Source organism: Pleurodeles waltl, chromosome 6 (assembly GCF_031143425.1).
Source record: "Pleurodeles waltl isolate 20211129_DDA chromosome 6, aPleWal1.hap1.20221129, whole genome shotgun sequence".
Classification (NCBI taxonomy): domain Eukaryota; kingdom Metazoa; phylum Chordata; class Amphibia; order Caudata; family Salamandridae; genus Pleurodeles; species Pleurodeles waltl.
The window spans coordinates 576,652,435-576,665,157 of record NC_090445.1 but is presented as its reverse complement, the minus strand read 5'-3'; the positions used below and the strand labels follow the sequence as shown (position 1 = coordinate 576,665,157).

The window sequence follows — 12,723 nt, the reverse complement described above, 5'->3', positions numbered from 1 at the left end:
TTTCTATAACAAAACCTATTGGCTGGATTTGTCTCTGAGTGTGTGTTCCTCATTTATTGCCTGTGTGTATGTACAACAAATGCTTAACACTACTCCTTTGATAAGCCTACTGCTCAACCACACTACCACAAAATAGAGCATTAGTATTATCTCTTTTTGCCACTATCTTACCTCTAAGGGGAACCCTTGGACTCTGTGCATACTATTCCTTACTTTGAAATAGTGCATACAGAGCCAACTTCCTACACAGGTCATAAAAAGGAGCATGCACAATCTGTTCCAATATTACATTGAGTGATTTTGGGGGACACTGTACACTACCAGATCGAAGGCAGAGTACCCGCAAATGTTATCAGAGCCACAAAATGGTAAAACAGGACAAAATTACACATCTTCTCAACTACGCATGTTTTCATGTTACAAGTTTATTTTCCGGTAGTTAGATTGAAAAAGCAGTGGTCTTCATCTGCAGCCTCCATTGAGCACTGACTAGAGTTAGAATATTTAGATTTTATTTACCTCTTGTGAACTGTAGATAAAATAATTAACAATGGTTGTCAGCTGATTTATGAGACTTTGGCTGCACAGTCTACCATACAATTATGGGGTCACCACTTTTGCCATGTAATTTGCATACTTTATAACAATGTTGTATTTAGCTCAAAATTATGAAAATATTACTGCCAGAAAGTGCCTCATCTAATTTCCATTATTGCAGCATAACTTCGATTACCTTGCCGCTTGATTTGCTATATAGCAGCCCTGACAAAAGTACAGCTCTGCAGTGATAACGTAATCCTTATTTCACAGGTGTAAAGAAATGGCTCCCTGTTGCAGTTACCCCCCACTTTTTGCCTGATACTGATGCTGACTTGACTGAGAATTGTGCTGGGACCCTGCTAACCAGGCCCCAGCACCAGTGTTCCTTCACCTAAAATGTACCATTGTATCCACAATTGGCACACCCTGGCATTCAGATAAGTCCCTTGTAACTGGTACTTCTAGTACCAAGGGCCCTGATGCCAACGAAGGTCTCTAAGGGCTGCAGCATGTCTTATGCCACCCTAGAGACCCCTCACTCAGCACAGACACACTGCTTACAAGCCTGTGTGTGCTAGTGAGAACAAAATGAGTAAGTCGACATGGCACTCCCCTCAGGGTGCCATGCCAGCCTCTCACTGCCTATGCAGTATAGGTAAGACACCCCTCTAGCAGGCCTTACAGCCCTAAGGCAGGGTGCACTATACCATAGGTGAGGGTACCAGTGCATGAGCACTATGCCCCTACAGTGTCTAAACAAAACCTTAGACATTGTAAGTGCAGGGTAGCCATAAGAGTATATGGTCTGGGAGTCTGTTTTACACGAACTCCACAGCACCATAATGGCTACACTGAAAACTGGGAAGTTTGGTATCAAACTTCTCAGCACAATAAATGCACACTGATGCCAGTGTACACTTTATTGTAAAATACACCACAGAGGGCACCTTAGAGGTGCCCCCTGAAACTTAACCAACTAGCTGTGTAGGCTGACTGGTTCCAGCAGCCTGCCACACTAGAGACATGTTGCTGGCCCCATGGGGAGAGTGCCTTTGTCACTCTGAGGCCAGTAACAAAGCCTGCACTGGGTGGAGATGCTAACACCTCCCCCAGGCAGGAGCTGTGACACCTGGCGGTGAGCCTCAAAGGCTCACCCCTTTGTCACAGCCCAGCAGGGCACTCCAGCTTAGTGGAGTTGCCCGCCCCCTCCGGCCACGGCCCCCACTTTTGACGGCAAGGCTGGAGGGAACAAAGAAAGCAACAAGGAGGAGTCACTGGCCAGTCAGGACAGCCCCTAAGGTGTCCTGAGCTGAAGTGACTCTAACTTTTAGAAATCCTCCATCTTGCAGATGGAGGATTCCCCCAATAGGGTTAGGATTGTGACCCCCTCCCCTTGGGAGGAGGCACAAAGAGGGTGTACCCACCCTCAGGGCTAGTAGCCATTGGCTACTAACCCCCCAGACCTAAACACGCCCTTAAATTTAGTATTTAAGGGCTACCCTGAACCCTAGAAAATTAGATTCCTGCAACTACAAGAAGAAGGACTGCCTAGCTGAAAAACCCCTGCAGAGGAAGACCAGAAGACGACAACTGCCTTGGCTCCAGAAACTCACCGGCCTGTCTCCTGCCTTCCAAAGATCCTGCTCCAGCGACGCCTTCCAAAGGGACCAGCGACCTCGACATCCTCTGAGGACTGCCCCTGCTTCGAAAAGACAAGAAACTCCCGAGGACAGCGGACCTGCTCCAAGAAAAGCTGCAACTTTGTTTCCAGCAGCTTTAAAGAACCCTGCAAGCTCCCCGCAAGAAGCGTGAGACTTGCAACACTGCACCCGGCGACCCCGACTCGGCTGGTGGAGATCCAACACCTCAGGAGGGACCCCAGGACTACTCTGATACTGTGAGTACCAAAACCTGTCCCCCCTGAGCCCCCACAGCGCCGCCTGCAGAGGGAATCCCGAGGCTTCCCCTGACCGCGACTCTTTGAATCCCAAGTCCCGACACCTGGGAGAGACCCTGCACCCGCAGCCCCCAGGACCTGAAGGACCGGACTTTCACTGGAGGAGTGACCCCCAGGAGTCCCTCTCCCTTGACCAAGTGGAGGTTTCCCCGAGGAACCCCCCCCTTGCCTGCCTGCAGCGCTGAAGAGATCCCGAGATCTCTCATAGACTAACATTGCGAACCCGACGCTTGTTTCTACACTGCACCCGGCCGCCCCCGCGCCGCTGAGGGTGAAATTTCTGTGTGGGCTTGTGTCCCCCCCGGTGCCCTACAAAACCCCCCTGGTCTGCCCTCCGAAGACGCGGGTACTTACCTGCAAGCAGACCGGAACCGGGGCACCCCCTTCTCTCCATTCTAGCCTATGTGTTTTGGGCACCACTTTGAACTCTGCACCTGACCGGCCCTGAGCTGCTGGTGTGGTGACTTTGGGGTTGCCTTGAACCCCCAACGGTGGGCTACCTTGGACCAAGAACTAAGCCCTGTAAGTGTCTTACTTACCTGGTTAACCTAACAAATACTTACCTCCCCTAGGAACTGTGAAAATTGCACTAAGTGTCCACTTTTAAAACAGCTATTTGTGAATAACTTGAAAAGTATACCTGCAATTTTGATGATTTGAAGTTCCTAAAGTACTTACCTGCAATACCTTTCGAATGAGATATTACATGTAGAATTTGAACCTGTGGTTCTTAAAATAAACTAAGAAAAGATATTTTTCTATACAAAAACCTATTGGCTGGATTTGTCTCTGAGTGTGTGTACCTCATTTATTGTCTATGTGTATGTACAACAAATGCTTAACACTACTCCTTGGATAAGCCTACTGCTCGACCACACTACCACAAAATAGAGCATTAGTATTATCTCTTTTTGCCACTATCTTACCTCTAAGGGGAACCCTTGGACTCTGTGCATGCTATTCCTTACTTTGAAATAGCACATACAGAGCCAACTTCCTACAACAGGGATTTGTGAAATATTTTCCTATTTCGCAAACCTTGTGAATTTTTGGGATTTTATACTGTGGAATTGTGAGCAACGAAAAACTCAAACATGTGTTATTAAAATGTATAAATATATAGTATATTCCTCTAGTGATAACAGAGTGGAGTTATGGTTAGGTCAGTTTCCACTAAAAAAAGGTTTCTTTGAGGCAGTTTGACATATCTACTCAAACCTTCATTTAACTATCTAGGTTCGGCCAAGCACATTTTGAGCACATCTTTAAGTTGGGAGGAAATAGAGGGAGTTTTAAAACAGTGATGTTTCCCATTTTAAGTCCCATTGGATTATTTGCCCACCTCTAAATTAGAAATAGCGGAGTGAACTACACGAACCTCAGCATGAAAAAAACTATACTCGGTTTGCTGCAAAACCGTTCAGTAGTTTTCAAAATATTAGTGTTACAAAAATATGCAGGGTGGGCTTGAAATGATAAAAAAATTAAACAAATCAAAGATTCTCTCTAGATTTGCAAATCTGCAGAGGATCTGCAAATGCATTTAGAAAAAGAAACCCTTTGGGCGAGGAAACCTCTTTGTGTATGGGGGATTAGCAAATTTGGCTATGAATTCGCTGCACTCAAATTGGCCGACTCTCAAAGAAAAATTGTGGCTACCATTACTCACCTTGGTGTGCTGGAAAAATAAAGATAAATAGGGCATAAAGGGGCAGGTTGAGAATACCCTACGTCTCAGGCCAACAGGGGAAGAGTGGCCGCGTGATTGGCCAAAGGAACTCACCTCTATGTCATCAGCGTCAAAAAGTGGATCCCAGTCTTTCTGTGAACTCAATGTATCTTTCTGCGATTAAAGGTTTGGCGAGTTTGGCACAGGAACTGCAATCCTGATATATATATATATTTTATTTAAATGTACACATTAGATGCAAATAGCCAACAGCTGGACACAGTTGGACTGGCCACTGGCAGTGGGTCGAGCACAGTGTAACTCACAACCAGGTCCTATGTCCAACCGCCGATGCACATGGACAAAGGTCATGCGGAGCAGATGTTGAAAGTCTGTGGTGCGTTGTGCAGAAGGTCTGGTTTAGGCCAACACATGCGGCACAGGGCCAACATTTGAGTGCACCTGGAAGTAGAATATATTCACAGAAGCAGGGTGTAGTTTACCAATGAAGAACCATAAGTCCAGTGAAATAAACAACAGTTAAAGTCACGATATGGTTAGGATTTGATCTTAAAACGTTTAGAAAAAACTGAAATTCAGGTTACAACGTAGCTACCCCAAAACACTGAATTTCCCAAGTGATGGTTAGTTATGCAATCCATAATTCACAAGATGGCCATGCAAACTGTAACTCACACTCCAAATGCAATACATATGATCTCACAATATGTAAACCAATATGTATCACCACCTAAAAGCAGCGTACTGAAATTAAAGTACTTCCTCAAATCAATAAATACTATATAGTATTAGCAGTCTCAGGGATAGTGTTGATAGTAATATAATATGAAATCCGATCATATATGTCAAAGTAATTGCATCGGTCATAACAAGGGTGCTGTAGTAAGCATTATATTTCCTGAGTTAGTTATGACTTACAAGGCTGCTGTAAGTGTTATGGATTGTGGAGCTAACCTTAACTTGCGAATTTCAGTGCTTATTGTATTTATAATTTTCTTAACCTTAACTATACTTTCGCCCTTGGTATAAATATATAAAGCAATTATACATATGTGCACACACATGTACAGTTAATTACCTGCTGTACACACATTAACATACTACATGTGCAGTAAAACATTTAAAAGGTTAACAAGTTGGGTGCTTTGTAATGATACTGACTGGAAGCCTCCGACACCAGTATCTTACGAGTCACACTTTGTGCCGCACTCAGCATCCTGACAGAAAAATAAAATACCATAGCCCAATGTAGAGGAAAGCATTACCTTTGTTATCCAAGGAGCCAGTCTCCTCGTCCTCAGAAGGCATCTCCAAACGAATACTCTCCTGCAACTGGCTAATTGCCTCACTTTCACTGAAGGACGGCACATTATTTGAGCAAGGTTGACATGTGTTATCCAGTGCTCCTGGTATTAAGTGTCCACATTTATCATTATCTGCTTCTTGGGTATCACCATTGTATGGGTCATTGATCACATTGTCCGGCTGGTGAGACAACTGCGGGGCCATCTCATTTGCATTGTGTACATCTTGGTCCTTGAAATCTGTATCTTGAAAATCCACATCTGTGTTCAAGTCTGCCGGAAGTCCATTGAAATTTGACTCAGCTGGGACACCCTCCATGTTGCTACTAGCGTTTTCACTCCTTAACTGGGTGGCTGGACCGCCTGAGATTAAGACAAATAGACAAAAATTTAGGAAATTGGTTAGCTATGTAAGAAAAGCGTTCAGAGGGAAGGAAATTCACAATCTCAGTTGAGTGAGGGATAGCTACAGAGAATTTGGAATGGGAAGTGAAGGAGGAGAAGTACTTTTTTAACCAACATTACTAATTTAGAACAAAAGATATGCAACATGGGAAGCTGATCAAAAAATTCACAGTGAAAAAAAATGCCTTGATGTCATTACGTTTATTAAGGTTTCATTTACTGGGATTCATTTAGGTTTCTTTGAAAAGAAGGAACAGAAACGACCAGGTAGATCTATCAAAATATTCGGGGGAAAAGAATAACTTACTCACCTTTAACACTGGGTTTTTCCAGCACTGTTAATCTGTCAAGATTAGGAAGAAATACATAAATAGTTATTCTGGTGCTATTAGCTCTAGTTCTCTTTCCTTCACAATTGTTCCAAAATAACTTGTCTTGCAGGAAGGAAAAAAAGAGCTTTTTTAAATAGAAGAAATAGCCTGGGGATGGGACCAGTTGGGTGTCAAAATGTTTTTTATTTTGAGAAGCTCCTATGTGGCCCTATCCACTTGTTCGCTATTCCCTATTATCATGTGTTAGGCGTCCCATTCTAGTGACCCTTAATCCTATAACATGGGGGGCATGGCTGCTAGAGTTCTTGGTGGGGCAGGAGGGCTATTGCGAATCTTGAAGTTGAAAACGCACAGACTGCTGGTCAATGAGATGGTGACACCTGTTGATGTAGGCAGCAGATTCTTCCGGGGATCTGTAGCTGCGCGTATTTATCACAACAGAGTGCTGGCAGTGTGAAGAGGTGAGGAGTCCTATTGGGGTAACGCCCAGAGCTGAATCCCCAGGTTAAGACAGCTGTGGCAGCACGGTGTGATAGGACGAGAAGATGCTGAACTGGAGTGGTCTGGTTGAGTCAATTCAATTAGCATTTTTAAAGCACGCCCACCCGTAGGGTCTCAAGGCGCTGTGGGGTAGGTCCTCGAGATTCAGGTGAAGAGCCAGTAGAGCCGAGACTGAGCTACCCAAAGTGACTCTCAGCCTTTAGAAACTGAGGTGAGGCATCAGGGAACATGCTCCAGAATGCCTCCAAAGAAGACTATAAAGAGCGCTAATTGGGGAAGTGACTTTTTTAAACCCAGATTGCCGGTCCAGTGAGAATTACAAGACTCTGAAGCTTGCTAAAGCAGACACTTTGCTTACTCTGGAGGAGGCAGTCACCAAGTCACCACTTACAAGGCACTACCCACTGAATCGACAGCAAAGTATTAGGGCTTGAAGGGAGTCTGTAAGCACTGAAATCTGCACAACTGATACAGAGGATACAGTGGGAGCCTTGAACCAAAGGACTGTTGCACTGGAGCAAACAGTGTTTGCACAGAAAGTAGATGCTGGAAGGACTCAGACATTGGAAGTATGAACAGACTTTCCCACTGTGTCAGAATTGGCTCCTTCTATCCTGAGTGAAACTGTGACTCAAGCTTATGGGGAGAAAGATGCAACAGTGAGTGGTTTAAGTATCAATGATTTCTCAGAACTGAGTCATGTGACTCATGACATGCGACGATCTTCAAGTTGTTCAGGAAGAGAAGCTCTCTATTGGTATCCAATGAGTCCTGCGGTTCTCTGCCCATCTGTGGGCTGAAAACGGGGGAGATTTTATTCAGGTTCTTGTCGTAGAACCATTTGAGTTCCTTGGGTATAGCAGTTTAGCTTAGCTTCAGCTTGCAGGCCTGTGCCCTTTTATCAAGAGAAACATGCCCTATTTTATTATTCAATTTTATTCATGTTAGCAGTATTTGCAGTTCTTGCATTTTATAAGAAATATTTTATTTTATAATTTGTTGCCACTCTGTGAAAGCGTCATCAGTAATTGGATTGTCATTATGTCCCTTTGGTTCACGTTTCACAAAAACAGAATGAACTTGTCAAGCATTTTGCTATGATATTGTCGATCCAAGTCTGCGCACACAATCTAACGCTTAGGTACATACCCATGTCAGGATGTCTGCACAGACAGTAACATGGGCCTTGTAAAAACACTCTGTGAGACCAAGGTCATTAAAAGGGGTTCCACTCAGGATATTCCATCCACACTGCAAGTCACTTTGCAGCAGATCTCAGCCTTTGTGTCTCTAAACCACCTGATTTGGAGACTGGAGCTCGATCTTGTTCTAAGGAAACAGGGATTGGAGTGCTTCATGTGGACATGGCTAGGGTAGATTAGGTTTATCATGTCTTGCTCTCTTTAGGGTAGACAACACGCTTTAGGGAGGAATTTGAATATTCATGTTTACTGCAAATGTTGTGATTTTTCATATTCACATTGCTTATTCTCACAACCATGATTTTTTTCTCTTGCCATTATCCTAATCATTGCAGCTCATGTATTTTATCGTAGATTGCAGTCTTTTCAATAATTGTATTAAAAATGTGTGTGTGTGTGTGTGTGTGAAAGAGAGAGGGAGAGAGAAAGAGAGAATCATTTCTAACGAGAAAAAAGGGTAAGACTTGTTGCACTGCAATTTCCCTGAGAGGATTTCAGAGTCCATGCGCTAGGCTGCCAGAAATCACCTTCACTGTTTGTGTTTTGGTGAGGTGCTGTTAGAAAGCTAAAGGGTTGGGTCGAAAGCTGCCAACTGGTGTAGACGTGACTCAATCACCTACAATCAGAGGTGATGCTGCCACTAATCCAGCATTCTTGTAGAGATACAAGGGCCCTCACAACAGTCTCACAACAGGACAATGATATTTTTTTTGTCTTGTAAAAAGGTGGAAGAATCCCTTGTGAGGCAGAATGTTGTCACTGATCATAATGACCTGCTACTGGTTACACAGTGAATGTTTTTGGGATGACCTGATGTACCAACTACTCAAGGCATGAGTGGGGCTTGGTTTCCTTGGCTGAAACAAGGGTATATATAAAGTTATAGCTGCTCAATGGAGAGGGATAAAAATATGTTTACTGCTGCTCGAGTCTCATTTTTAAGGGCTTAGTTCATGGGTACAGAAGCTATAATCAATCAAAATCAAGGACTTATTTACGTGTCAGTGAAAATACAATTATGACTGTCTTGAGACAAAGAGATGTTTTGCAGCAGTTGGTATAGTGTTATCTAGACGTTCTTTGTTAGATTTAATCCTAAAATGTTAGGCTTGGATGAACTTTATGCTCCCTCTCACATATTGGTCCTGGCCACTACACATTTATCATCAATCACCTTTAGCTTAGTTCCTCTATGCTTTGAAGTTATGTAAGATTGTAGCACTACATATGTTAAATAAGCATTTGGCTGAGTTAAAGTAGGAAAGGGCAGCAAGCTAAGAGTACTAAGTAGTAAAATCACGATGAAAGTAATTTGTTATCTCTGTTGTTCCCTTTCCCAACTGATCAGAAATCTGATGATACAACCTCAAATGTTGAGAAGAAACTGCTTACCAGATCTTAGGCAAATATGTAGTAGAGTACAATAAGGCAGCATTTGTACCTCAAGGAACTGCCTTACATATTTCTGCTACTAAAACATGTGGAAAGAGAATGAACTCTCCCCGGGTGTGTTGATGGCTTTACAAATGCAAGATGCTACCCAAATGTCAATATCTTTTGTTGTCCCATCCGTGTTTTTTTTTTTCCAGATAAAACTTAAGAAACCCAGGAACAATCACAATGAATAGTGTTTTGGAACATGAGAGCCTTTGTCGAAAATCGATTGTACTGACTACATGGAATTCCATCAAAACCTTAGGAATAAACACAGGTTCTTGGATCTATTATTTTGTTTTTAAGGAGCATCAAGTATGGATTCTTCCAGAGTAATTGAAGATCTCCTCCCTGCCAACTTAAGACCCAGCTGGTGAGCAGGGCCACTCGTCAACAGAAATAAAAACAAAAGAACATTATATCTCCATGATAATGGTGCGGACTGGAGGAGAGCGGTTTGTAGTTATATCTTAATTTAACAATAATGCTATATATTCAAATAAACAGCACCTATCTGGTCTTAACTGTCTTGTAATGGCAAAGGATGTCAGTGTTGAGGAGGTAATTAGTTTCAAGGTAATCATGTCCAAAGGTAAAGTTATAGAGTATGATCCCTGAAAAGGCTCTTAATTAAATCAATGACTGCTTCCAATGTCACTGAAACTAACTACAGAATAAAGGATTTCAGCACTTGCAAATATTACCTTTATTATCTACCAAGTCCTTATTGATTTAAGGGCCGTCGCAAAGACAATTCTTTGCTGCAGCCTCCTAAAAAGAAACACTCATGAATCCTTGCAGAGGGGAAAGAGGGATTTAAAGTTGTGTAATCATTTGTACTACTTCTGGAAGCCTGGCAGATTTCGGATTGCATTTCTCCCACTAGGGATATGGAGCAACTATTCTTTTAACTAGTCTAAAGGATGCCAAAACAAGTTCAGACTGAATTTGAATAATCCAGAATAACGGATGTTTGAGTTCATGGCATTGCAAAACACTGGTTTCAAGCGTCCCATTACAGGGGTACAAACTGGCTGCTTTGTTAAGGCCAATCTTACAGAAGAACAGGCTCTGCTGACACAGACGGTATATGGATAATAGATTTCAAGCAGCAGATGGACGAAATCCAAACCATGCATGTTTTGATGTTCAATGAATGCATTATTTTGAAGGGTGATCCTGATCATCCACTTTTACAGTCTCAGAATCAGTGATTATCCACCACTGGTTGCACTAGATACCGAGTATATTAGGCATGTACGTTTGTTATGTTTGTAGCAATGTTTTACTTTGTATGACCAAGACATCTAAGACAGATTCCTCAAAAATACAATCTGAAATCTTGTTTGATACCTCAATGGAGTTTCTGAAACACTAATCACTGATGACAGATTTCACGTCAGCGGTTATTAGTGTCCCAGCAGATTCTCTGTAAGTAAAGAAGGAGAAGAGTGACTTGACCTGAGAGTCTTGTGGGATAAATTAAACTCTGTGGCTCTACACATCTGTACATTACTGATAGAATGATAAAGTGGAGAGGAAAATATATTACCAGGATTGATACTTGTTCAGTCTTTCAAAGAACTGTCTATTTTGCAATTCAGGGAACCTGCTAACGTTTAATAGTTTGACAATTTACAGCTGAATATAAAAAATAAAAAAAAGCTTTGGCAAAGCCAATGAGTCTGGACTATTTTAGGTAAACGTGTTGTAATGGAGGCATGTTAGATAACGTCTTCACTTGTTGAGCGGTAATCAGCTGTGGCTACAGAGTTCGATCACAGGAGCTCTGCTGAAAATGAATCGACACCGCCACCTGCATTTATCAGGCTATGCATGTGGGTGTCTATCTGGTAAACCTCCTGGCTGTGCAAATGTATGCGTCTCATCCCGGTCACTTAAATATTTTAAGATTCTATCCTGAAATTACACAAGGCTGCATGTTTGGTGCTATATTATTAACATAGCTTCAGTAACATTCTTTCTGATGGAAGGTTCATTTCTTGTTGATTCCTTATGGGAACCCCCTCCAGGCAAAAGATGGGATCCAGAAATGTTTAACTGTCAAAGCCTGGCCCGGCACTAAGTAACACGTCAACACACAACTGAGTCACATTGTCCCCGAGCAGAATGTCATAACTGGTAATAATGTACACCGGAGCATGTTTTGTGCCACAATCAATTGCATAATTTCACAGATTCTCCATCATGATGAATGGGGAGGGTGAATTTGGGGAGTAGTCCATAAGTAACAGGAGAAGCTACTTTCAGGACTGAAGTGAATAATCTTTGTCTCTGTCATTTCATGCAGACACGTCATTTGGCAATATGTAGTCACTCAATACGCCCGATACTTCAGTGATTATGGGCTCGTCCAAAATGTGAGCAACACTGCCAAGGCAGCAATTGCTGAAGAGAGCAGATGCACAGTTACACTGCATGGATGTTTTCCTGTAGGCTGATCAAAAATGTTAATGGCAAGCAAACAATGGTTACTGGAGGCTGACCCAAAGCTCCACTTCATATTTTGATTATTACATTGTGTTTAGTTTACAAGAGCTATGGGTAGAAAACTAAGGCTACCTCTTACCATAGAGGTAAGAAGACAGGACATGTTGATTCTTATATGCTTATCAGATTTTTAAAAATTAACCCTTTTATATTTGAAAAATGTTTTCCAGGACATTGCACATGCACAAGATATTTCACACATTAAGAACTGGAGGGCTAGAATTAAACTTTTCCGTTTGATTGCCTGTCTGGTGGTTCAAGGCACCCAGATAAAGGGTCCATGTCGTAAGGTTTCAGAAGGTTCAGGTTGAAAGAGAAATGTTCCCCTCAATTACTATTGAGAGCATGTACCCTGGCCCTGTGTTCCATTTGTAGCAAGCCTCTGTAGGTTTCTGATGTTTCTCCTCAGGTAACACCAAAATTGTGTTCACTGTGATGATTACTCTTAGGTTCCTGGCATGGGTGCTGGATGTGGGTCAGGGTCAGAATTCGACCAGCCACCAGTTTGAGCCCTACAGTGTGGTGTTCTTGTAGAATATCACTACTTCTGTCTTGTCGGTGTTCAGCTGGATGATGTGTGCGCAGAATAAGTGAATCAGAATTATCATACAGGAGCTGGAGAGGGTGGGACTGAGCGATGAACCTTGAGGCACTCCGCAGATGAGTTAACAAGCTTCAGAGGAGTAAGATTTATGTCTTAAAGCTTGTTTTCTATCCATTAATAAGGAAGATCCATTGGAGAGCAGGTTCTTGGATGCCAACCTCATGCAGGTATCTAATCAGGATGGGGTGTGAGACCATGTAAAATGCTGCACATCAGTACAGGAGAATGAGAGCTGCTGGTGTC

The 12,723-nt window shown here is 42.7% G+C and overlaps 1 protein-coding gene across 2 annotated transcripts in view; it reads right to left on the bottom strand.

The window, feature by feature from the left end:
- Window positions 1-12,723, bottom strand: part of SRPK1 (SRSF protein kinase 1) — a 516,348-nt gene that overhangs the window by 197,798 nt on the left and 305,827 nt on the right. For both annotated transcript variants that reach the window (XM_069238761.1, XM_069238760.1), the window contains exon 11: window positions 5,453-5,854. In XM_069238761.1, coding sequence (XP_069094862.1) covers window positions 5,453-5,854 — 402 coding nt within the window. The remainder of the gene's footprint in view (window positions 1-5,452; window positions 5,855-12,723) is intronic.